Raw genomic sequence first — 27,538 nt, 5'->3', positions numbered from 1 at the left:
GTGAGGATGCATAGGTACATGAGACTCCCCTCCCTCCAGTATCTCATCACCTAGTAGAGGGGTGAACACCTGCCAACCTGCCAAACACCATCTATGGTAAACAATTGTCTTTGTCTCTTGGGCCTTGCTCTCTGCCTTCCAGGGTGACAACTAGTTAATTTGATAAACTAATCTGGTGTGTGTGTGTGTGTGTGTGTGTGTGTGTGTGTGCATGTGCGTGTGTGTGTGTGTGTGTGTGTGTGTTTGTTTTCTCTCTCTCTCTCTCTCTCTCTCTCTCTCTCTCTCTCTCTCTCTCTCTCTCTTCCCCTCCTGGGAAATGTAATTACATTTTGGCAGGGGCTTTCTGGAGAACCTGCCTTTCCAGGAGGAGGGAGTCCAGGGGTACATCTGTGATCAAGGTCAAGCTTCTAACAAGGGAATGTAGGGGGCAGATATTAGAGACTCTTTCAAACCTTCAAACCTCCTTTGGAGGGCTGCCATGTGCGAGAGAGATGAAATGGATTCTACTTGACCCCAGAAGATGGATGGAGCTTCTACAAGATGAAGAGAGGCTGATTTTGGCTTCAAAGAAGGACACATTTTCTAACAACCAGAGCAATCCCCAAATGAGTTGGGCTGCCTCTGGAAGCTGTAGCATCCCCTTAACTGGGTGAGGCCATTCCATTTTCAGTCTAGACAAGGCAAGAATGTGTGCCCACAGCTGATTTTGAAAATTAGGCCCTTTGTCTATTTGTGGATCTCTGAGCCTTTCTTAGGACACAAGTGATTTGATTTACCATAAAATAAATAATAATATATTATGGAGCATGGAATCTTCTAGCAAGAAAAAAAACAAAAATAATAAATACAATGAGACACCACCATCATCTCCAAAAATCTATGCATTTATAAAGATTATATGAAAAAGCATAGACTTTAGAGTTAGAAGAGATGGATTCCTCCTTTTTCTTACCTGTATGGTCTTGGATGGGTTATTTAAAGTTCCTAGACTGCTAAAATGAAGAGACTTGGACTAAGAATACTACAATACTACAACATCCTCTAAGATATAAACACACTATGCCTATGAGCCTATAAACTTCATTCCTGTGATATAATATGGAGGTATGGGCTTGGAGTCAGAAGAGACCTGAGTTTGAATCCTGCCTCTTATTCTAACTAGCATCAAAATGATTCACAATCCCTTCACCACTGAGACTCAGTTCTCTTACACATCAGATGACATTCCAAGCGCCTGTAGCGTCTGCTTCTGAAGATTATCACACTAATGAACTAGTTGTAGAATGCTCTGTAAACCTTCAAGGGGGACGTAATAGTTGACTTCTGTCAGATATTATCTATCAAAATATTTAGTGCAACTCTGCCTCACTTAAATCCTATTCCTGGATGAGTCAAGTCATACCCTGTGATGGCATTGGTTTTCTCTGAGTAAGCAGTTGTCCTTCAATCTCAGAGAAGACCATGACATCAGGGAAGTGTTGTTATGGCATGAAAGTAATTTGGATTAAAGGGAGGACAAACAACAACAGCATCAAAATGCAAACAATTATTAGGGAAAACTATGTGGTTTTAAAAAAATTAATTTTTATTTTCAGTTTCAAATTTTCTCCCTCTCTTCACTCCTTCCCTCACTCATCAAGAAGAAACATGCTAATAGGAAGTCATGCAGAACATATTTCCACATTAGCCATTGCAGGAGGCAGGGAGGATGGAGGGAAGAGAAAAAGAATAATAATAAAGTGAAAAAATATGCTTCGATCTGCACTCCGTCCATTACTTCTTCTCTCTTTGGAGGTGATTAGCATTGTTTATCATGAGTCCTGTGGAACTGTCATGGATCATTGTATCAATCAATCCATCACTAGTATTTATTAATTGCGAGGCACTTTGCTCATTGATCAGAGTAACTAATTTTTTCACAGTGGCTCATTAAATAATATTGCTGTTACTGTGTCCATCTGGTTCTGCTTACTTCATTTTGCATCAGCTCATGCAAATCTTCCCCAATTTTTTCTGAAACCATCTCCTTCATTGTCAGATGCCTGCAATTTTTAAAGAAGGTTGGTTTGTTTAGTTTTTCCTGAAATCAAACCTGTATTTCCTTCTTTATAATTTTGCACCCATTGCTCCTGGTTCTTTGCCTTCTGAGAACTAACAAGGTAAATTCAATACCTTTTTAAGCTGATAATTTTGATAAGCGCTTGAATGATGTTATAAATATCCAAATGAACCTTGGCAGAAAAAAACATTCTCCACCCCTGGGCTAGACCCTAAGGAATACAAAAGGATTTTTCTGGAAGGTAGGCAGTTCAAGAGTTTTACCATTGAAGAGATGGTTAAAATCTTGTCCAAGGGAACCCAACTAGTAAATGACCCAGACTGGGTTGTGAATTCAGGTCCTCTGAAGGCTCTGTCACTATCTGCCTCCTTTTGGGTGAATAAGCTAATTGGAATATTTCATTTCTGGGAGCAGGTCATTGGAAACAGGACCTTGAAAAAGTGAAATTTAGTTAAATTCATCAAGCATTTATTAGGTTCTTAATAAATGTGATTGTTGACTAATATGTTAGAATGTACACTTGGGTTAGGAATAGGGAATGGAGCAAGGGAAACTACCTAGAGAAGGAGACCCTATGGGACATCTTGTCTTGGGACTATACAATTGAGAAAGGAAGATGAGGAATTTGTTCATGTCTGGAGGGAGTGGGGAGCTATGAAAAACTTGATCAAACTGATGATTATACTAATATTGACCCTGGCCCTGAAGGTAGGCTGGACTCTTCCCAGAGTAAAGGTAATAGGAACACAGAGAGCCCTGCTCTTGCCTGGAGAGAAAGACTGGTGTGTTATTGTTGCATGATAATATCAGCATACTACACAGAAAGAACAAGTTCCAGAAGTGGGAAGTCTTCTTACCAAAGGCTAGTGGAAACCAGCCTAGGGGTTAGGGAATGATGTGGAGCCTAGGATTGCTGAATCAGAGAATCTCTGGAACAGAAAGTGTCCTCCAAAGCATGTGTGGAGCCAGAGCTCTAAAGAAGGACCCGGCACTCGCAGCAGACTGAGGAATGGGGGGCATTCATATAGGTTAGTCCAGTGCAGTTGTTCTGAGTGATCCCAGGAGGAGGTGGGAGCATGGCAATGGGGAGAAGGGCACAGCCCCCCATGATCTGTGTCTAAAAGAACTAAAAAAGAGCCAGAAGGGTCTAATTGAATTCTTTATAGGATTTCTCTATCTCCTTAGCTTCTGTAACATAATTGAATGCAGTTATTGCCTCATCATGACAAGAGAAATGGAGATGGAATAGGATAGAGCATTGCATACATTTTACACCGTGTATATACAACAGAGAGGGCAAGTTAAGTGAATCAGTGCTAGGTCTGAAATCAGGAAGACCCCAAGTCAAATCCAACCTCACCTCCACACCTGGTAACCAGTGTGATGGAGACTGTAGAAACTTATGTACATCTAGTTCTCAGACTAGTCTGTAAACCCATGGATGGCTGAGTATGGCTGGTATCAGTATTAATAATAACACAAGTCAATCAGCTAATCCTTTATAAGGCGCGTTGCTAGGTGATTGAAGGTACAGAGATGAAATGAAAAACATTATCTACTTCAAGGAATTGAAGCATGTATAGAGCACATTATGGGTTAGAAAAGTTCTTTACAAGGATATTTCATTTGAGGAATCATAATCCTCCTGTGATATAGGCAATCCAATCTAGCTGTGTGACCCTGTTTAAGTCATTTAACCCAGTTGGACTCAGTTTCTTCATCTGTAAAATGAACAAGAAAAGGAAATGACAAACCACTCCAATATCTTTGCCAAGAAAACCCCAAATGGAGTCACAAAGAGTTGGACAAAACTGAATCAACTGAATACAACATATAATAGACAGCCTCTATTGACATTTAAGCAGCAATTATCTTAATGCTTGTCTTTTTGAAAATGCTCATCATGAGTCCTGCAACACTACATAAATACACATGTCAAGAAATGCCATTTCCTTTGGTCCTGTGGTTTCATTTAGAGTGAGAATTCCCTTGACTTGCCAAAGGAGATGCACAGAATGTTAGAGCTAGAAGGAATCTTCAAATTCTGATTAATCTCCTCATTTCAAAAATGAGGAAAATTATGATCATTTAGTTAGAGACATAATGTAATTGAGCTAAGGTGATACAACTAATTAGTGCAGAGTTGGAACTAGAACCAGTGCTCTTGATTCCAAGTCCAGGATTTTTCCCATTTACATAATATTGCCCCATTGCTGACTAAGAACAATGAGTTTATTCATCATCTATCCTAATCAAGATTGTTCTAGATGGATCTATCATTGGGTTTGACTGACTTATATCTACATTATATTTCTGTGGCAGGAGGCAGGGAGGAAATGATGATTTAGTAAACCTTAGCTGGGAAGACCAAATGGATCTCCAGGAAATCCAGGAAAGTGTGCTCCTTCAGGAGATGGCAAGGAAAATGTAGTAAGTTACTATGTAATCCAAACCAGGAGATCAAGAACCTTCCTTAAAAAGAGGAGAGGGATCAGCATGATGGAAGGTACTGCCATGCTACTGTAGATACTGTGGATGAAAAAGACTTGAGACCCCCCCCTCCCCAACAGAATCATAGCCTCTCTCATTGGAAGGGAACTCATAGGATACTGAGAAGTATCCTGGCCTAGTGGGTGGAGGACTGGATTTGGAGCCCAATGATCTTGAGGACTTGACTGCAACATTTCCTATGTGACCATGGACCCAATCAGTCATATTAAACCAGTTTCAAATTCATAAAATTGAAATGGCATGACATAACCCATGTCACAGGATTATAATTCCTCAAATCAAATATACTTATAAAGGATATCCTAATCCTTAATGTGCTCTCTATATACTGGTGATTATCAATAATAAAAGTATAATCTCCTTGAAGCCAGAGCCTGTTTTTCATTTCATCTCTGTATCTCCAATCACCTAGCAACATGCTTTCATAAGTGAAAAGTCAATTGACTTGTGTTATAATTAATACTGATACCAACTGTACCTTGCCATCAATGGGTTTACAGATTAGTGTGGGAACAAGATATACACAAATCTCTCTGATCCCTCCCTCCTGGCCCCTTTCTTCCTTCAAAGTCCAGTTTAAATGGCATCTTCTACTCCAATCTCCAAAGGTTAGTGGAAGGAGAACAAAAATATTGAGTTCTAGGTCTAGGAAGAAATCCAGACTGCTACTAAAGTCACTGGAGGCCTTTTCCTGCTTGTAAAATCTCTAAGCTCCCTGTCAAAATCCTATTAGTATTCTTCATTTTTCACAGGCTTTGGGATAAAGTTTGAGATGGATTGCTTTTCTTTGCTCTTTGTTGGGCCACCATCTTCCTTCCCTGACTACTCTCTGCTCTCTTTTCCCCATCAGTTTTTCCCCTTTCCATCCTTCTCTTATCTCCTTAGGTCCCCCTTCTCCCCATTTCCCCTTCTTACTATCTCTGCCTTCCTTCTCTACAGTCCCCCCCCCCCACACACACACTCCAACACGTGGGCATGGGAGGGCTAGAGAGCCACAGACAAATAACCTTATTTGAAAGGGGAGAGGAGGAAGGAAGGATAAAGAATCTCTTTGCCCTTTCTTTTTTTTTGGGTGGCTCCATGTCAAGTGGAGGCCTTGTGGGTCTGCTTCTCATTTAAATCTATTTTCTGCCTTGGGGAAAGGTGGGGGGGGGGTGGAGCTCAGTTTATCTTAGGCAGTTGGAAGAAATAAAAAGGTATTTGAGACTCTGGGCCACTCTTAGGGGGGGGGAGCCCAGAAGGCTAGATCTGAGGGTCTCAGGGGAGCTGGCATCTTCCTCTCTGGCTTCTTCTCTTGCCTTTGTACTTTTTCTCATTAAGTGACTGTTGTAAAAATGGTCACTGAAGAGTGACCGGCCCAAGTTCAAAGGTTCCTCTGTGCCTGTTATTCTGACTCAGAAAAATTGCTCTCAAGGGATATTGAGTCTGGAATGCCAGACAGAGTAGACTAATAGCAAGAGCCTTGGATTTGAAGTCAGAGAATCTGGTTAAAAATTCTATCTCTGCTACTCCCCATCTGTGTGACCTTGGTCAAGTCACTTAAACCTCAGCATCCTCAGTCCTCATCTGTTCCCCAGAGAGAGTCGATGAAGCAGATGACTCATAACGGGTCTTTCCACTTTCCACTTTCCACTTCAAAAACCTTATGAATTCCTTCCCAATTCAGACCAGGCTTCTGGCCTGAGAAAGTCAGATGGTTCATGTGCCTAATTATTAATGTGCCTATGACCTGTGGTTGCTTTTGAGCAATCAAAAAGTATTCATAAAATGCCAGCACTTAGCTCAGCAGCTGCCACATAGTAGGCATTTGACAAATATGTATGGATAGATGAAGAGCCTAAGATGTCCCAGGCTCTAAGGTGAGAGAAACAAAAAGAAAAATGTCCTTGTCTCAAGAGCTTCCATTTTCTGAGGAGATACACAGATTCATGAACAAGGTAATATTAAAAGCATATTCAAAAATATAGCTATAGTACATATAAAGCAAATACAAGGTCATCTTGCACTGTGTATGTGACTCCTAAATTTATGGATTATCAGTATGAGTGGATGTGTCTATGTGTGACAAATGTGTACATGCCTGTTTTGTTCATGGCTCCTTTGTATAGATGTGTCCATGTTCTTTTCCTGTTAAAAACTGGAAAACCCTGGCATTAATATGATAAATCTCCAGAAATTTTGGATCCTGAAATTATTAAATTTAGACCTGGAAGCCACTTAAGCAATCATTTTTTTGATTCCCTTTATTTTACAGAGCAGGAATCTGAGTCTCAGAGACAAAGAGGTATTTGCCCAGCTGAAATGTCAGAGTCAGGTTAGGAAGCCCTGGTACTCCAAGTTCAAATTCATCTCTTTTCCCCACTACAATGCTTGGCTTCTTCCATTCCTCCTTGATTGTTGAGAGGAGGTGAAAGGGGAACCATCTTCTTCATTATTTTTAGCCCCCTAGATTTCCCTCTCTGATTCCTTCCCCTTCTTGCTGCAGAGACCTATTTGACTCTATTTCCCTTTCCTGCCCCCTTTCCTCAGTCCCGCCCCGCATTAAGCAGGAGGGGTTTGAGAAAGGCAGCCTCAGGGTAGGTCTCACCCCAAGGGAGGGGGTGAAGGAGGGGGAGCTTGGAGGGCAGAGGCTGGACCCAACTCTAAACCCGCCTTAAGTTATTGTAATCACTTCACTTCCAGTCCCGACTGGCTTTCTCCCTGGGGTTGGGGGTGTGGGTGAGGATGTGGGTGTGCGTGCGAGGGTAGGGGGTCAGGGATTCTCCTCTGGGTTTTGTTTCCAGGAGCTGTGGAAGTCCCACCAACTCCCTTTGGAAGTCATCCCTCATCCCTGTGGAGAGGGAATGATGCGCAGCTGAACCGGGGGGCTCTTCCCCACACTGGCGGGCTGGCTAGGAGAGCACACTCTGCCTACCTCTCCCCCCGGAGGGCACCTCTGCTCTCCCCACCCTGGCTTTGGACAAAGAAGCCGGTTTTGAATTGTCTTTTATTTGCTTGCACGCTTTTATTATTTTTTTTAAGACAACAAGGAGGTTTTTTTGCTTTCTTTTCAAAATTCCTTTTAACTTTTTACTTTGAGTCTGGGATCAAAAGGAAAATCGGCTGGGAAGATGCCATCTCTAGCATCAACAAACCAGAGCACCGGGGAGCCTGAGGATTATTCCTACGGGAACTGGTACATTGATGAACCTACCTCTGGAGGAGAGACATCTCAACCAGACAGGTAAGTTTGGAGACTCCCTTTCCTGGCTTCCTAGGGGATTTCCACTAGCTCCTCAATAGCTTAGAGTTAAGGAGTTGCGAGAAAAAGGTATCTGCTAGAGAGTCGGGAATTCTAGCCCCAGCTGGGCAACAAAATTAACTGGGCCACCTTGGGTAAATCACTTCTTTTCCCTGGGTTTCGATTTTCCTATCTATAAAATTGTTTTTTTTTTCTTTTTTTTTAATTTCTTGTCTGCCTGGTCTTCCTAAAAGCTGGTATGGTAAACTATTGAGTTATAAATGATGAAAAAGTGCTTTGCCAAGCTTTGCAGAATAATGAGAATACCCCCAAGCAGGGGTTTCTGTTATCCCTAGAGACTCTTTATTCAGAGAGCCCCTGACCCCCGACCCCCATAATATAATCCACTAAATCCTGGACTTGAAGGCAGGAGAGTTCTGTTGAGTCTCAGTTCTTGCTCTCTTTATGATCTGGGGTAAATTGCTTTTATTCTCTGGGTCTCAGTTTTGTCCTCTTTAAATGGGAGTGCTGAAATTGGACTCTTATGTCTCAAGTTGAAATCCTTCCTCAGACACCTGTGTGACTTGGGGGAAATCATCTAATTTCTCTGGGCTTCAATTTCTTCAGCTCTAAAATGGGGGACTTGGACTGGATGATCTATGATCTTCAAGGTCCCTTCCAGCTCTGACAGTTTATATAGAGAAAGTTTGGTCTACGGAGGAAAAATTCTATTGGGTAAAGTCTGTTATCTGCAAAGAATGAATAAGGAGAGGGGAGATCTTAGAAATAGTCACAGAAGCAGAAATAAGTTATTATGGAAATGCTATTTTTATTTGGGGTTGCTTCTTTGGGTATTGATGCTATTCTGGGTCCCCTAACTTCTAATACAGAAATGAAATAGCTTTGTTACTTGTCAGAGAGCTAGATGGAAGGAGAGAGAGGTAGAAGCCACACGGGTAGGGGAATCCTCAGGCTTGGCCACATTTGTCTTTGCTCTGTTTATTCCCAACATGTCAGAAGAGTGAGGAATGCATTAGATAAATCATCTCTTCTGGGGCAGGTCTCAGAGAAGGTAGTGTTCTTATTCACTTCTCATCCATTTTCCCACAGCTAGCTAGCCTCCTGCCAAGGTCTGGCCCCATCCCCACCTCACAAATCTGTTTTATGAGGTAGGAAGCAGAATAGGTAAGGTGAGGGAATTGGAGAACCAGCTGTACTCACATCTGTTTCACATCAATTTGAATTGTAGAAACTAGAGATGGAAAAACAAAACAGCTAGTGAGTGTTACTCCCTGGGACCTCAGGACTGGGTTATTCAGGCAAAGGAGGTTATCTTCTGCCAGTTATGGGAAAGGCTCTGTAACTCCAGAAGGCTCTAATCATCCTGCTTACTGATGGGGACAGAGGAAAGGCTGGAAATGTAATAGTGGCTAGCAATTGATAAATAGGACTTTGTGTCTTTTTTTTTTGCTCATTCCCCCCTTCTGCACTAATTAGAATGCAGTGAGTATCTTGGTGTTTAGGGGTTAAAGAGAGGAGATAAATCATTTGGATTAGAGCACCTTTAGGAAAGAAACTAAATGGAGAAAGTGAATGAGGAATGGAGAAAATGAATGTAGGAGAGGATAGAATCTGGGAATAGAATATAAGAGAGGTAAAAAACCATTTTAGGGACAGGAACCCCACCACCACAGGGCAGGGACTTGCCAAAGGTTAATCTAGTGCTATCTTGGGTCCTAGACTAGGACACTGAACAAAGGAGAAAGTACCTGCTTCCAGTCTCTTGCTATCTGCTCACATAATTTCTATAGAAATATGGTATCACCTTTAATTAGAAACTGAGTAGACTTCTGTCTCTTTTCTTGGGCTATCTGGGTAAGGAGAAGGGTCTACGGAGTCTTGTTGGGGGGGGTTTTGCAAGGCAATGGAGTTAAGTGACTTGCCCAGGGTCACATAGCTAGGTAATTATTAAGTGCCTGAGGTTAGATTTGAACTTAGGTTCTCCTGACTCCAGAGCTGATGCTCTATCCACTGTGCTGTCTACCCACCCCAGGTCTATGGAGTCTTGAAGAAAGATTTTGAGTAAATCACATGCCCTTTTTATGCCTCTGTTTCCCTATCTGAGTTGACAACAAGAATATAGTCTAGAGAGTCCCCCTCAAAGCCAAGACATTTTATGAAGGGAGATATCTTCCCAGGCAGAACAAAAGCCTCATCCTCTAGTTTAATCTGAGTATGGAGTAGCTAACTCTTACCAGGCTCCTCCTAGCTTCTACAATGGTAATCCATCAATGCCCCAATGAATCTGTGATACCTACCATATGGGTAGGCAGTAGGGGGTGATTCCATTGATGTCCATTGCAAACCACACATGACTTCTCATCCTTCCATGATGTTTGTCCATGTCCACAAATCCTCCATCCCCATCCCAAGAATACCGGATTCCTTTCTTTGTGTCCTGGGATCATAGGATCCAGAAGTGTAGGACCTTCAAGTCTGTCAATGGAATGCTAAATGAGTCAAGTCTCTGCCCAGGGCATGACAAAGCAGACCAGAGACAGTGTGTAGGCAAACAAGTAAGCAGTTTATTTATTAATTTCTTTGCAAGAAACCAATTTGTAAATCATGACATTATTCTATGCCTTGGAGCTCTACCTTGCTGAAGATTGTGCAGAGAAAATATCCATGATAGAACAATTCGATCTGGGGCTTGAGTGGTCTTCCCAGGAGAAGCCTACCTAGCAGGACCACACAATTACCTCACCTGTGTCCATACAACACAGGTGGCCTCGAGTTCAGTGGGAATGGCTAAGTTGATTGTATAGTCTTGGAAGGTCCTCATTATTCTGACGGAACAGGACTTAGGAACAAAACAGAGCATTTTATACTGATACACTTCATTTAACAGAGGCAAGTGCAGGTCAGGGAAAACAATGCAGCACCTTGCCAGATGGATGGATGACTTCTGCTACTTTATTTTCACTGTTTTCCAAGGACCAGAGCTTGCCTGTAAAAAGATTTCTAGAAACTAAATTATTATTATTATTATTATAATTAAATTCATTACACATATATTAATTAATATAAAAATCATAGCTCTTGACAAATCTAACACACTCATTCTGTAGATGAAAAACCCAAAGATGTTAAGTGACTTGGCTAAAGTCATACCAAGTACTAAAAGGCAAAGCCAGAAATTGAACTCAGATCTTCTGACTCCAAAACTGTACCACGTGTTATTTCTTCCATGAAAATCATTATGCATAATGAATTGTAGTCTGTTCAGACCCACCAGATACATTTCCACTGCCCCTTTTTCTTATTATCACCAGCAAAAAAAAACAACCAATTTTAGCTGGCTATCAATGTAATTAATGAAGCTAAATCAAGAAAATTAGGTCAAGACTGTGACTGGAGCTGTCCGATGGGTTTTGTCAGGTCTTGTGTAAGGAGGGCTCACAAATATGACAGAGTGGGTGTTCTTGGGATTGTTAAGCATTCCCCCAAAGGGATGTATCATCATTGAAAAATGATGAGGTCGTGACCAGAGTCTAATCACTTTGCCAACTTTCCAGCATTCAGAAACCCCTTGCTGCTGTTGGGAAGAGGCTGGGATCCTTGAACTTGGCCCCTGTTTGACCTCTCTTTTGAGTATAAATTCCAGATGAGTCAGACAGATAGATCAAGGAGATCAAGAGAGTGGCAATGACAGCCAGAATTACCTTTGCTATTCATAGTCATATCTATACAAATTTGATCTTTACCATTACCTGGTGAGCTTAGGCAACTCCATATTTGCAAATCAAACTAAGCCCCAGAGAAGTAGAATTAAGTTTTTTCCCCCTCTTTTCTCTATATCCCCAGTGATTTAGCAAATTTAATAAATGTGTATAGACTGACTAATTGACTGGGCTCAGCTTCTGACTCTAATGAAGCTATCTCCCTTCATAGAACAAAGTGGGGCTGCTAGTTAATGGTAGACTCCAACCCTGGTCTTTGGACTGTTAAGTCTCATATTTCTTCCTCTACACAAAGATGGCCCTGACACTGATGACAGATGATGAAAGAAGATTGGTGGGACCAGAGCTTCATAACCTGTAAGAGATTTGAAGGCAGCACTGGTGAACCATGGGCTCTGGAGCATATCCTGTTACCAAAAAAAAAAATGTATATTGGCCAGATCCTTGGGTTACATTGGGCTTATGCTGTATAGAGGGAATGTGGCTAAAAACAAATGAAACATTGGTCTGGGACTTTGATTATTTTGTGGTTGCAAAGACAATTTTATTGTAATGATATTGTACTTTGGGGACCTTAGTCTCCATCAGTACTTTTCCCTTCTCTCTCAGCTGTGATTTTTAAGGAAGATACTCTATTGGTTTCTTATTTTGGTGATGGTTGGGCTCTTTGCAAATGGCCAGGGGCACAATGAAGTCGTGCTGACAGTTAGAAGGCTTTACTTCCTCACCACCCTGCCCATACCCACCACAAACTCTTCAATCCAGTGATAGTGGCATCTTTGCTGTTCCTCATACAGGATACTCCATCTCCCAGCTCAGTGTGGCCAACTGGCTGTCCCCCATGACTAGGTCATTTCCCTCTTTCTCTCTGACTTATGACTTAGATGGTTTCCTTCAGGTACTTAGCTAATGCCTCCTCTTTTGAAAAGAGCCTTTTCTGGATTTCCCTCAATCTAAATGTCATTCCTATGTGATTATTTATCCTGTTTTTATGAAGTTGTTTGTAGATTATCTCTTTCTTTAGATGGTGAACTTCTTAAAAAGCAAGAATTTTTTTATTTTGATTTTTTTGTCTTTCTTTATACCTTCAGTTCTTTAACAGAGAATCTGGCACATAGTAGGAGCTCAATAAATGTGTCTTGATTAGTTGAATGACTGAATTAAACTCCTGACTATACACTACCTATAGCAAAATGATTTTGAACACCATCATCAGAAGGCAACCTTGTGCCTTAGTTTCTCCAGTTATATAACTTAACATTTCTCTCTTCTCAGTTAGGTCACAGTTAATTCTCATAAAAACCCATCAAAATAGGGAAAGATCAAAGGCTGGAATTAGGGATCATCAAGTGAAGCCCTTCATTTTACAGATTAGTAACTTGAAGCCTAGAAATTGAAAGGATCTGTCTAAGGTCACAGAAATAGTAAGTGGCAGATCCAGGATTCCAAACCAGGTTTTCTATCTCTAAGTCATTCATTCTTTCTTGTCTACCTTGCTTAATAACTATTCTTTGTTCATTTGCTTATAGATATCATTTCTTATAGAAATGTCAATAGAATTTAAAAAGTCTTTCTTTAAATTGTATTTCTCAGTTATCAAGGATTGCTTTTTGCCCCACTCTCATTTTAAAGACAAAATTCACGTAACAAACATTCATAATCAAATAAAACAAATTCTCATGTTGTCCATGTCCACAATTGGACGTCTTGTTCTGTACCCTGAAACTATCACCCTCTGGCTAACAGATTCATCACCAGTCCTCTGGAATGATGCTTACTTACTGCAAAGAATTCTTAAGTCTATCAAAGTTGTTTGTCTTTGCAATGTTGTTTTTATTCTCTAAATTGTTTTCCTGACCTAACACATCTGGGCTTTCTCTCCTTCCCTCCCCCTCCTTTCCCCTTTCTCTCTCCCTCCCCTTCTCTATTCCTTTCCTGTTTTTCCTTTTCTCATCTTCTACCCCCCCCAATGTTTCACTGCCTTCCTTTCCTTAGGTAGAAAGCTAAATTCCAATAGTGAAAGTCATGGAATCACATAATTTAAAGCTCAAAGGAATCTTAGCGATCATTTTACCCAGGGATACAAGATTATGTTTGTCCTTCACTCTGGAAACCTATGACATCAGGGAGGTGATGCTATGAAATGCAAGTGAATCAGATTTGAGTAAGAGGGATCTGTGCTAAGTTACCAGCCTCACTTTCTTCTTCAGAGCCATCTGGGTCCAGGGACCGGAAATGGATCAGGACCACTGGAGATGGCCCTGGATGAGAAGAAATCAGGGCTAAGTGACTTGCCCAAAGTCATACAGCTAGTGTCAAGTGGCTGAGGCCAAATTTGAACTGAGGTCTTCCTGACTCCAAGGCTAGTGACTTGCAGTCCATAGACCTCAAAGGTCCATGACTAAATCTCAGCATATCCATGGGCTTGGATAAACTTTATTTTCAATAACTTTTGAGTTCTTTGTCATCCTAGATAGTTTATTTTATAGAGTTAAAATAAATGTATATTAATTTTAATAGAAAAATGCATTATTCTGAGGCATCCACAGACTTTACCAGGCTCCCAGAGAAGGGGATGACCTTCCAATCTAATCCAATGCCATTTTTACAGGAGAGGAAATCAGGGTCTAGTGAAATGAGGTGACTCACACTAGTTCTCAGTGGAGTTGAGTTAGCTGTGCACATACCAACTGATATCCAGACTCTAAATCTCATGTTCTTTTTTGGGTATCATACTGCCCTTGGTACCAATCACTGCCCTGAAGGAGCTAATATTTTATTAAGAGGAGTGATGTTAGGGGGCGGCTAGGTGGCACAGTGGATAGAGCACCAGCCCTGGAGTCAGGAGTACCTGGGTTCAAATCTGGACTAAGATACTTAATAATTACCTAGCTGTGTGGCCTTGGGTACTTAACCCCGTTTGCCTTACAAAAACCTAAAAAAAAAAAACAAACAGGAGTGGTGTTGGAAGTGATTCTATGGCTTCCCATTAGAGCCAGAGGGAAGAACAAGGAAATCCCCTGAAGTATCTTCCAGACATAGGATTTCAGGATCCTGGGGAGCAGTCATTGCCTTGTCCCATCTGCCATTATTCACAGTTGATGCACAGTTATCTGACCAACCCCCCATCATATCCTCAGAGAAAGAATCATCTTCCTCCTCTTTTTTTTCCAGATTCAAAGGGGGCCGGGGTAGAGGCCACTACCCAGTGATTTTTATGCCAACAGAAAGGTGCTAAGGAACTCAGACTAGATTCACATGGCTCTGTGTGCTAGGCCATAGGAAAACCTAACCTAGGTGGGATCTATAGAGGCTTGGTGATGGCCAATAATGCAAACTATTTCCCTCCTTCATGATGCACTTAATGCTGTTAAGGACTGAACAAAATTCTCTAAGTTAATAGAATGAAAATATTGCTTTGCTCCAGGGTCTGGATTTTAACTGCTCTAAGAAGAAAAGGCTGGGTGGGGGGGGGGGGAGAGGGAGAAAGTGAAGTGGGGATTCAGTGAAGGCCCACAGCCCATCTGCATAATACATGCTGGGTCTTATAAAGTAGAGAGTAATTTCTGTAAATCCAATCCTTCTTCCCTCTGGGGAGGCAGACTTGTGGTGAACATAAAGCCTGGGTTTCCCCCCTCCCCCCCCCAATACCTTCCTCCTTTCTGCATGGAGAAACCTACCTTCCTTTCCTTAACTCCTTTCAGTCTGGGCTGGGAAGAGGGGGAGGTGAGAGAACTCAACCAGAGGACTTTTTAATAGATTTCATAAAAATTAAAAAAAAAAGCCGAAACCGGATCTAGTGCTCAAGGGGACGTTAGAAAGTATCTCATCTCATGCCTTCATTTTAAGATGAATGAATGAATGGACAGCTGTGTGTATGAATGAATGAAAAAAACTCATTTCATTTATTCAGCATTTATTTAATTAGTACTGCTAAGTACTGGAAATACATATTTTTTTTAAAAAAAAGCAAAGATAGTCACCAGCCTGAAGGAGCTTATACTCTAATAAGAGGAGAGAGCCTAAGAGAGGAAGTGGTGTCCAGGGAGGGATATTTTGATTTGGACAGTTATAAGGAATACTGATTCAAATCAGAGAGAAGTAAGTTAACACACCCATTCCAAGATTAATGGCAGTATTGATTTGATTATGATTCTAGAGTTCAGAAAGGCAGCCGGCAAGAAAGTGATGGGAGAGTCGAGTTGGGCTGGGCTGGGACTAATCTGAAATATTGGGTCTTGGGAGAAATAAAACAGACTGCCCTCAAGGGGCTTCAGATGATTCCCCAAACTCAGCTTTTCTGGATCCAAATCAAGGGGCTGATCTATGTAAGTACTGGCAAATCCTCAAGTGCTATTATGTGTTAGTGGTTATTGCTCTCCAAACCTAGGGCTCTTTCTTCTGAATCTTCTTCTGTTTTCTTTGAAAGTGTCCAGCTCTCAATATCTCAGATGCCCAAAGCCCAGTGACTTTCATCCTCCTACACTTCCCTTGCCTTTCTAGACTTCTTGCCCACACTCAGCGTGGGTCTATTCTGCCATGTTCTCTAGATCCCGTCCATCATTGATCCCTGATGTTCAAGGTCCCATTCTCCACGGAGTCTTATGTATGGCTTAGTCAGATAACACATATTTTAAGGAACAGAACCCACTGAATTGATAACACACTAGACAAGTAACAAATATTTGTTTATTGATTCTTTAAGAGGCAGAAAGGTTCAGTGTCACAGAAATATAAAGCCCAAAATTAAGTAGAACCTAAACTTTCTGACTTTCCACCCAGAGCTCTTCCCATTGCACCAGACAACTTCTAAATGCTTATGAAATAATTTCCACTATCCTCTCCTCTGCAGCATTTCCAAAGATCCCCTTAAGGTATGGGGATTAGAATGAATATTAAAGGAAGATATATATTAGGGGTACATCTGGAACATCAGGAACATCTCAAGGTCCAGAGAGTGGATACCTAGGTAGGGATAAAGGACAAAGGGAAATTATCTGATTGGTGTGTGTATATCTGTGAACTTAATCCATCCAGTGATGGGGAGGGAAAGGACAAGCATTTATTAAGAGCCTTCTGAAAGCTTCACAAATCTCTCATATGATGATTAAATATAGGAGGATATGGGAGTGAGTGGACCTCTCCACCATGGGGAGATATCACCTACCCATTCTGATATAACAGAAGAAATACTGAATTTGGAGTCAGAAAACCTGAGTTTCAGTCCCAGTTCTGAGAGTTGGCCTTGGTATCTCGAGTTTCTTTTGGCTCTAAACCTATGATCCAAGGACACCACTTGAAGAAGGTTCCAATGTAAAGTTCCTATCTTTGAGGGAGAGGGGGTGGGGAAGTTCTACTGTGTGAACCACATAAAAATAATGGTTTTTGACAAGGGATGAATTTATCTTTCATGCTCTCATCATCCCCTATTTTCTTCCTTCTCCTTTTGTCTGTATGGTCCTCTCCCTATCAAACCTACTCTCAGGAGTTATTTGATCATCCATTCCTGGGATCTGTGTCTCCCAGGGCCAAGTGCCTTCTCAGTCAGAGTACCCCTTGGGAACCCTAGAATCCATGACTCCAATGTTAGAGCTGTTAGAAGGGCCTGGGGACACTGGGGAAAGAACCTCCCATATGAAACATCCTTTATAAGGATAAAGGGAAGGAACAGTGTGGACTTTGAGAGGGGGTTTTCATGGGATGGCAGCAATCACAGCATCAATTATAAATAAAGCTCTGTTCCTAACTCCTTTCATCCTCTACCAGTCACCTTGCCAAAGGAGGAGACCAGATGACTGGTAGATTCTTGGTAAGCCACCTCTCACTCCTTAAGTATTTCCCTGTAGGAGAGAGAGGAAGAGATGGTTCTGACCTCAAGCAATGAGGCTCTCAATGTTCTTGGTGATGGGGTCACAGTGTTCTTCATCTTGTGGGGCTGGATTGTTGGAACCTGATCTCTTGGTGGCAATTTCCCAAGGATAATGCCAAGAGGGCAAGTCTGGAAATACACTTGCATGTCTTACTGAATGTGCTGAAGGAGCTGGGACAGATGAGGACAGGGGAATGAAGAATTGGGAATGTGTTGACTAAGAGGTGGTAAAAAAGATGGATCTCTTTCAAGTCTGACACCTTTTGTCCATCAGCCTTCTCTCCTCCAAAAATCCATCCAGTCCAGGGTTTTCTCTGTTCTTTCCCTAATCTTCAAGCTTGAGCTCTCCCTGCCCCCAACCATCTATATAGAAAGAGTTGTAACTGGCCATAGGAACCCATTTAAAGCCACCATGTCTTGTTTTTTTGAGTCATTTTTTCCAGCTAGGACTATTGGACTATCAATTAACTGCCAACATTACTGAGTAGCTTCTGCATCTACAGAGCCCAGGTAGGTGTTGTAGGAGAGTCAGAGAGAAGAATAAGAAGAAAATGATTAGGAGGAAAAGGTGACAGTCTCTCTGAAATGATCTCACAGGCTATTTTGATGAAGTGGGGAACATTAGAACTGGAAATCACTTTAAGGGAATATTTCATCTGACCATCTCATTTTACAGATGGGGAAACTGAGGCAAAGAGCCTTACGTAGACTTGTAGCTAGTAAGGTTTAGATGTAGAACATGAAATCAGGAGAATGAAAAGCTATTCAAGGGTAGGGACCCTTTTTATTTTTGTCTTTGTAGTGCCTGGCACAGCAGAAATTTAATAAATGAATTGTAATAATGAATTTAATAATGAATAAGTGAATTGACTTGATCTCATATCAACTGATTCTCTGAAAAAGTAGTGTATCCATCACAACATCTCTTGATTCACATATGAAACAAAAGGGGGTGGAATCCCAAGTCAGACTGGATGGTTCATCTTTGTGTGCTACAAGAGTTCCAAGAAAGATGTGACCTCCAGTGGAGGAGATGGCTCTAGAAAGGAGCCTTGAAGAATGGACAGGATTGAGATTGGGAGGTCATTCTAGGGTTAGAGGGAGCACCATGAGGAAAGGTACAAAGCATGTTCATAGCATCACAAGAATAGCCTGACAGTGGGAAAGGACCTTAGAAATCATTGAGTCCAGTTCCTTCTTTTAATATCTAAGCCAACTGAGACCACAGGAGAGGTGACTTGCCCATGGGTGTCAGGTGCAGAATTTGAACCTAGATTTGAACCCTAACTCCAGAGCTAGCATCCTGAACCCATTGGGGAGGGTGAGTCTGGAGCATGTTGAGGAACCATGAGAAAGAGAGAGAGAGGTGGGCAGGTGGTAGAGGGCCAGGAATTGTAGGGACTTAAGTCAAAGAGAAGCATTCCCAATAAAGGGGCCCCAATGTGGGAATGGCAGGCTGTGACCCACTGGCACCTAGTCTATTTCTGATCTTTGGGGCTGGGTACACTCTGTTCATATCCTTGTGATATCTTTTTTTCTCCAGAACTATTCCAACCTGTCAACACAGCTTTCCACCCAGTCTTTACCATACCTGCCTGGCCCCATTGTCGGTGAGTATATCCAGGCTGGTACTCTTCTGCTTCCCATGAAAGAGGTAGCTCCTAAAGCCCGGCAGAGTGGGGACACCAAGGATCTTCCACGTAATCTCACCCAATCAACAGCCACCCACTATCTACCTCTTATGGCACTAGGGATGCATATGAAAGTGGAATAGTCTTTGTCCACAAGCTTAGTCTATTATGGAAGACAATATCCATCCATCCATCCATGCAGACATATAAGCAAAGAGATAAAAGGCACCAGCAGCCAAGGGGACAGGAAAGATACTTGAGCTGAAGGAAAGTGAATCTGAGAGGTGAAGGAGAGGGAGGCCATGCAGGTCAAGGACAGAGATAGAACATCACGTGTAAGGAGGAGGAAGAAGCCTGGACTGAAGAGACCATGGGGAGGAGTAAGTTCCCATCATCCTGGAAAGATGGTGGGAGCCAGGCTGTCAAACAAGGAAGGAGGTCAAATACTCAGATCAACAAATTACAAATAGGTTCTTATAGTGGGAAGGGAAGACACTAGCAGTTAGGGAGCCCAACAACTTTGTGAGATAGGGACTATTATGATATCCCCATTTTATAGATAAGGAAACTTAGGTAAACAGGTTAAGTGACTTTTCCTGGGTCACACAACCAGTAAGTATCTGAGGTCAAATTTGAACTCAGGTCTTCCTAAGTGCATTATCTGCTGTGTAACCTAGAATTTTTTTAAGTGGGAAGTACTATGCAAAGATTTCTAGAGGGGGGAAAAAGATTGTTCCTGCCCTCAAAGAGCTTGCAATCTAGTAGTCCTCCTTTTCTCTTCCCTCCCCTCCCCTTTTCTCTTTCCCTTCCCTTCTCTCCTCTTCCTCTTTCTCTTCCCTTTCTTTTCCCAACCACTTGATTCCAGGTATCACCTCTCTGCACTTGACCCCCCATCCCACAATCTATATTCCTAACCCTAAACTTCCCTTGAGCTCCATCCCTGGACCTCCAGATACCTGCTCCATCTGTCTGAAACTCAACTCGTCCTCCCTCCCCACACTCCCTCTGAACCTCCCTATTCCTGTTGATATATCACTCCCCTTTCTCAGTCAATCCAATGAGTTCAAAGTCTTGATGGATTCTTCCCCCCTCTCACCTCCTGCAAACTTATCAGCCGCTGTTTCCTGCAGATTCAGCCTCTATGATGTCTTTCCTTTCAGTGTCTGTCCATTCACTGTCACCATCCTTGTTTGGTCTCCTTCCACCTCTTGCCTAGGCTCTTATAATGGGCCCCAGCTGTTAGTGTCTCCCCTTCCCGCTATTGCCAAAATAACTTTCCTAATGTACAAGCTGACCTTGTTCTTCCCCTAACTTCAAATTTCTTTTGCCTTTAATCTTTCTAATGTATTTTATACTATTCCCCTTGTCCTATTCAATGGTAGAGAGCACCTGACTGTCACTTCTGCTCCCTTGCACCCACGCCCCCCCACCTCCCCTTTTCCTCTCCATCTCTTGGAATGCTTTTTCCTTTTAGATTCAGTCCTATGCAGCTTTGCTGTCTGACTTGCTTTCCTCTTCAAACTTGGCTAACCCATTTTCACCAGACATCCCTTTTGTGCTGGTCACAGTCTATCTTCTGTCACACTTGCTTATTTGTGTAAATCACAGATCTCCTCACAAATTCCTTTAGGGCAAGGACTATCATATTTCAGTTTCATCTTCCTAGTCCCCAGGTCTTTGCCTCTCATACAGCTTAATAAAGATTTGGTTGATTGTGAATAATGAAATAAAGATGGAACCAAATTTGGGGAACTTTAGATCTTAGGGTAAGAAGTCTGTAGTTCTCACCTTTTTCTGCTTAATCTTCATAAAATAATATTTAAATAGTGATTTAACATTTAAGCAATGGGGAGCTATCAAAGGTTCTTAAACCCTAGGAGAGTGATGTATGTTTTGACCTATATGTTATAGTGACTTCAGTTCAGGCATAGATAAAAGAGAATCATTATGAAGGACGGCAGTAGAAATTAATGGGAGATGACTTGGGGGAAAGGGGGAGAATATTGGAGAAACTAAACAGCTTTTTCTGGGGTAAGAAGGAAAAAAGCAGCAGTAGGGACCTGAAGCCTTGAAAATTAGCACCAACAATCCTGGCCAATTCAGAATTTGTTGGGATACCCTTGCATGTGCTTTCTACCCTCATTAAATGTGAATTTCTTGAGTTCAGAGACTGTCTTGCCTTTCTAATTGTATTTCCAGTACTTGCACTCAGTAAGCCCTAAATAAATGCTTTTTCATTCATTCATTCATACATACAAGCATGAATTCATTCATTCATTCACTTTCTCTTCCCTCATCTCAAATATAGTGATGGCATTTTTATTTTCTTTGATAACAAAGGACAAGAACCACTGCCACCATCACCACTGTTGTCCCTAGTGATATTACATGGGTTATCACCAATCCTAGGAACTTCCTCCCCAGGCTGGATAACAATTTGTTAGAACACTGCAAAGATGATCCTATTCTAAATGAGCTCTTTTCCAGCTCTGAGATACTTGCAATCACCTCAAGTTGGATTTGCCTCTCTCTCCTTTGTAGCTGGCCACCATCTTGCTGCTGTCCTTCCTAGTGAAACGCCGGAGGCTCTACCTGGGGTGCTGGCATGGGACCTTTGGACTTCCCAGGTATGAAGAAGGATCTGGCATAGAGAGAAATATTTAACATCTTAAACCTGCAGGACCTAAGACCAGAAGCGATATATACTCTCTAGCAGGAGGAAGCCTGGTTTTAAAATCCAAGGACTTGGGTTTCAATCCCAACTCCACTTTATGCTCTTTATGGGACCTTGAATAAATTCCAGTTTTCTAATTTGTAAAATGAGACAAATAATCACTGTCTGTCTGTCTTCAGGGATATTGTGCCTGAAAGTGTTTGATGAATGGGATATATTATTCAAAGCACTTATCCAAGTTCATTGTCAGTAGGTACCTAACAAAAGTTAGGGGACTTTGAAGGTACACAAGGATTTTACAAATATCCTGTGACTATTGAAGACTTATCTGAGAATCCTTGATCCTGTAGACACAGATAAAATCATTTGAAATTATTGGAATTCCTTACAAGGTTTTTGAATTCCTGATGAGGGAAGGAGCTATCCCTTCTAGAACAACCAACTGTGAGTTCCAGGGCAGGTCATTTTACCTCTATGAGACTCAGTTGCTTTGCCTGTAAAAGCAAAACAGTCCCATCTCTCATAGGAGTGCTGTGGAAATCTGGCAAGATAACAGGAATGGGATATGAGCAGGATGCATGGGAGGGACTGCTATTCTGCGCCTAACAAAATCTCTCCACATTCCTGTTCCCCTTTCCCCTAACCTCCACCCCCTGTATCTCATTCATTTGGCTGCAGCCCTTTGGATTTCTTAGCAGAAGAAAGTGGCCGGCTGGTGTCTGTGGCTGTGTTTGGGATCCTCTTCACTAGCCTCTATGTGCTGGGTTTGGATGAAGACCCTTTGCCCTTCCTTCCCATCTCCTCCCCAGCCAGTCAAGGTAGTATGTGTGTAGCTATGATCACTTCAGGGATGACTATCCTGCCCCCATGGGACTCAAGAAGTAATGAAAATGGGGTCTGCTTGTAGGGGATGATGGAAGATGCTAAGGGAAGGCCTCCTTGCCTAGAAATATTTCCCTGCTTATCTGTGACAATGCCTGAAAAAGCCATTAGCACCTTCTCCTCACTTTGGGTTTATCTTCAGAGTAATTCTAATAGTGGCTGATATTTTTAATGGTGAAAATAACATTTAAAATATCAATTATAGCCCATATTTACATAGTCATTTTAAGGTTTGCAAAGAACTTTATGTTTAATTATATTTATACAGTTCTTTGTAAACCTTAAAATCACTATGTAAATATTGGCCATTATTGACATTATAAATATTGGAGAGAGAGAGAGAGAGAGAGAGAGAGAGAGAGAGAGAGAGAGAGAGAGGCTCCTTATAGCAATTCTATGAGGGGAGTGCTTATCATTACTCTGTTTTACAGATGAGGAAACTGGGGATGAGATATTTGGGAGAAGCTACACAACTACTAAGAATCTGAGGCAGAATTCAAATTCAGATCTTTATGACTTCAGGTCCTCTAGGTTCCAATTCACCCAGCATTGTCCTTTCTAGGGCATTCTCTTTTAACACAAAATCCAGGGAAGGAGGAAGAAATGATACACTAACTCGCTCCCAATTTGATGCTTTGAATTTCTTCTCCAAACTTTTGCTCTCAGCTCCTTCAGGCATCCCACCAAATACTAGGAATAGATGACATTACCTCTCCAGCATCAGCTACCTCTCCTGCCTTCCCTGGAGCAGAATAGACGATTAAGGTCTTAGGTTTCCAATGAATTCTTGCAAAGAAAACTAAATAATGAAATTAGGTATTAATGGATCCTGGGTTAAATTGCTCTAGTGGGGGTCAGAAGATATCAATAAAGTCAACTGGTCGAGTAGAGGAGTAGTCAATGAACTAGAAAGTCAGATTTCTCTTATCCAGGCTACCTTTTGGCCAATCAGTTTTAATGTCTCAGCTTTGGTGATTAGTCAGTAGCAATTTGGACATGACAAGCCAGACTTTTCCAGTTTATTGCCATGTGCTTGGCTTTTGGCTTTGTGGATATTTTTCGAGCTCCTCACTGGATCTGCCTAGTGGAATTCTTGTTAACACCTCAGTCCCCACTTGGTTTATTTAATTCCAAATAGGAGGATTTTCCTAGGGTTCCAGTATGAGAGTAAGACATTGTGGCCATGTGTTGGGATGATAGTTAGAAAGGCAAGGGACTTGGGTTCAAATCCTGTCTCAGCTGTTTACTATCTTGTGACCTTGGATAAAAGTCACTTAACCTTTATAGGTTTTAGCTCCTTTATCTTTGACTGATTGGTTAAGATGACTTCTAAGGTTCCTCCAGTCTATGATCCAGTGGCAATGAGTGGGTTCCAGCATAGAAAATCATTTCTCTTACCTCTGCCTAGTTGAATGGTTTTATAGAGAGTCTACTTCTTGTGAGGAGAGGGTGGTGAGATGTGTCCAGGAAAGCAATGGGAGGGGAGTGTGTGAAAATCCCATAGGATGGGAGCAGAAGATCTCAGGCTTTATTTAGGAGAGTTGTGATCATAAATGTCTCCTGCCTGACTAGTTTTGTTTGAAAGACTTCAGGCCTGAGGGAAATTCATTAATCAACCACCAAACATTTACTGAGTCCTCCCCCCACCTCCAGCCACATGCTTGGTGGTAAGGAGGAAAAAAAAATCCTCCTGGTCCAGACAATTGGGGAAGATATTAGCAGATGTTAGATTTAGAGTTCAGATGGATTTAGGATCAGAGGATCTAGTGTTGTTCAGTTATTTCAGTCATGTCTGACTTTTCATTTGGGGTTTTCTTGGCAATGATGTGGTGTGATTTGCCATTTCCTTTTCCAGCTCATTTTACAAATGAAGAAACTAAGGCACACAGGATTGAGTGATTTGCCCATGGTCACCCAGCTGAATTTGAACCTGGCCTTCCTGACTCAGAACCTGGCACTCTACTGACTTCACCAAGCTGCCTTTGCTTCTGACATTTACCAGCTGTGTGATCTTGGGCAAGTCATATAATCACTAAAGGCTCTTTTTCCTCATCTGTAAAATGAAAGCACTGGATGCAATCATTTTGAAGGTTCTGTCCAGCTTTAAATCTATGATCTCATGAACATAAAGGGCTGGAACAGTCAGAGAGGTTTTCCTAGAGAGGTGACATAATATGGAGACTATCTCACCCTGTTCAGAGTCCATCTGGAATATCTGTCCAATTGGGACATATTATAGGATGATATTAGCCAGCTGGAGGACGAGGGGAGACAAGCCAGGATGGGGAGGGGAGTGGAGAGCTAATGAAGGAAGGGGTGTTTAGTCTGGAAATAGGAGGTTTAGGAGGCTACCCAAGATCCTCAGGTACTTGAAAGGTTGATATGTGGGTTCAGCTCCATCCCAAAGAGCTGATCTAAGAGCATTGGGTAGAAATGGCAAGTCTATCAGAGGATGGTCTGTCTGCCTTAGGGAGCAGTGAGCTCCCTGGTTTTGGGGATTCTAAGAGAGGTTTCTGTACAGATATGGGCAGGTTGGGTAGTTTGTTTCTAAATCCTCTTCTGTCTGAAAGATACTGTGATTGAGGAGTTTGAACTGATGCTTGGAGGACATGTGGGCAGAGAGAGTCCCAGAAGTTAATCCAAGGACGGGGAATGTAGCATTACATGCATTGGAGAAAAGTCAATGGGTTGGGGGAGGGGAGAACAAGAAGTTAGACATTGAGACCTTCAGTGATGATAGTTTGTCTAAATGTTCATTTTGGGGGATCGAGTTCATTGCATTGTCCCCTCCCCAATTCAAAGCAGGGGTGAGGTGGGGTAGGGTTGCATCTGCACCAATTGCTTTATCAGATGACTTCTAGTTACTACCTGAAAAGGGTAAGGGTTATAGTCCCTGAGGATGGCAGAGAGAAACATGGGCTGCTGGGTGGGCATCTCAGTTGTTGTAAACATCCATACTCTCTGGGTTCAGATGGCCAGGTCAGAGGGAGCTTTGTGGGACTCCTTTGGTTTACTGAGTACTGTGGTTCATGTAAAATCCCCTGGGCTAAGGACTGTGCTCCAGATTGAGGGACCCTTCTTGTAGAGAGGCAAGGCAACAGAGGGGAGAGCTTGGTTTGTGGCCTTGTGCAGCAAGGGACAACACCAATTCTCAGGCAATGTTAACTAGCAAAGGATTTGTCACCTAGGGTAATAGCCAAAAGAGCTGAATTCAAATTCTTGCTTCACCAAATCAAATCATAATTAATGATATGAACCAAGCAAGTATTTTTACTTCACCATTTATGAAATAAGACTGATAATCTCTATTTAGGTGTCACAGAGAGACTGAAGAAGCCTCAAAGGTAATGGGATGAACAATTTTCAGTTACCATATGTGGCAGACCAATCCACCACCTGGACCTCACTCCTTTTTTCATGCCTTTAGCCACTTCCTTGTACTATTAGCCAATTAACTTTAGGAAGTTTAGCTTATTTAGTCTCTTCTCCCACAATAGCTCAGAGAAGCTCAGGGCCAAATAGAATTGATTTTTCCATTATCTACTACTCTATATTACTTATCCCTTCTTCACTCTGGAGTCAGCCAGAGGTGGCCAGTAATAGGCAGGGTCTATGTGGAGGGGACCATAGGAGAACTCTTGATCCCTGTCCTTGTGAGCTCCCAGAATGGTTAAGGAGTCAGGGGTCACACATAGAAGACAGACTGGAAGTAAGATGTCACCAAGTTCAGAATGAGATTGTCAGCTCAGGATGCTGAGAGAATTCAGCAAATAGGAAGGACTGGAGTGCAGGTGTTGGTGATGTGGTAGTGATGGAAGGCAGGGTTAGTGGGTAGAGGAAGTAGACATAGGGGTGATGATCCAAACATGGGGAAAGAAGAACAACTCAGGTCCCAATGTAGGACTTAGTGGGTTACGTGCAGAAGTCGCAGGGGTACCACCTTCATCAGACCCCTCTCCCTACTAGCAAGGGCTATGGCTCACTTGGTAGACTGGCAGCATTTAGCCCTGATGTGAAAAACCTAAGACTGTCTAAGTAACTATGGTTAGAGCACTCACCTCTGTTTTTTTGTCACTCCCTTCCCACAATTCTTCTGTCTGTATTCCTCTAGGTTACTGGAAGACCTTGGCATTGCTCTACTACCCAGCCCTCTACTACCCCCTGATTGCATGCGCCACGGTCAGACACCGAGCTGGATACATCCTGGGCTGCTTACTCTCCTGGACCCACTGTGGAGTCCAGATCTCATATAAAGTGGAGTGCCCTCAGACACCCCAGGTAAAGCCCTCTTCCATTTGGGTATTGCCCTAGAAGAGAGCATGCTTAACTCATGGGGGGACAGAAGTGCAGCCTGTTCCATGAGAGGCCATCCTTAGAGGGGATCTTCAGCTCCTGCCCTTGCTCCTATCCTTCCTCACCCTTACTTATCTTGCAGGTCATGAGCTTTGGTTACCTCAGCTATAAAAAGAGGGAGTTGGTCTAGAGGGTCCCTAAGATCCTTGGAGAATCTGGGGGCTCAGTGGGTGGAATGCTGCTCCTGAAGTAAGGAAAATCTGGCTTCAAATAAAGCCTCTTAATACTGGGTAGTTGTATAATCCTGAACAAGTCACTAAACTTCTACTTGCCTCAGTTTACTCAACTGAAAATGGAGATATTAATGGTACCTGTCTTGTAAGAAAGTCATAAGGATAAAGTGAGCTCATATATTAAAAAAATTAAAAGCACATAGTGGGGGCTTTATAGACATTCCTTCCCCCGGGGCTCTAAGTCTATGATCCCATGGCCCTTGCAGAATAAATAATCCTTCCAGGCTTGGGATCCCTCTAGCAGCATCCTGGATCTGCCACTAACTGATCATGTGGCCCCTTCTCCATCTCCGAGGCTCAGTTAACTCCCCTCTAAAGTGGGGCAATAATATTTGTATAACCTACTTCACAGGATTGTTATGTGAA

The 27,538-nt window shown here is 42.2% G+C and overlaps 1 protein-coding gene across 2 annotated transcripts in view; it reads left to right on the top strand.

Annotated features, from left to right (window-relative positions):
* Positions 1 to 27,538, top strand: part of STRA6 (signaling receptor and transporter of retinol STRA6) — a 73,828-nt gene that overhangs the window by 16,316 nt on the left and 29,974 nt on the right. The window contains exons 2-6 of one of the 2 annotated variants that reach the window (XM_074232691.1): positions 7,650 to 7,793; positions 18,943 to 19,009; positions 21,572 to 21,657; positions 22,383 to 22,522; positions 26,698 to 26,864. In XM_074232691.1, coding sequence (XP_074088792.1) covers positions 7,681 to 7,793; positions 18,943 to 19,009; positions 21,572 to 21,657; positions 22,383 to 22,522; positions 26,698 to 26,864 — 573 coding nt within the window. In that variant the 5' untranslated portion in view covers positions 7,650 to 7,680. Of the gene's footprint in view, positions 1 to 7,353; positions 7,794 to 18,942; positions 19,010 to 21,571; positions 21,658 to 22,382; positions 22,523 to 26,697; positions 26,865 to 27,538 lie in introns of both variants that reach the window. The other variant, XM_074232692.1, reaches the window with a different exon arrangement.

Source organism: Macrotis lagotis, chromosome 4, assembly GCF_037893015.1.
Source record: "Macrotis lagotis isolate mMagLag1 chromosome 4, bilby.v1.9.chrom.fasta, whole genome shotgun sequence".
Taxonomy (NCBI): Eukaryota; Metazoa; Chordata; class Mammalia; order Peramelemorphia; family Peramelidae; genus Macrotis; species Macrotis lagotis.
Note: the sequence above shows the minus strand (reverse complement) of the source record. Positions and strands in the feature narration are given on the sequence as shown.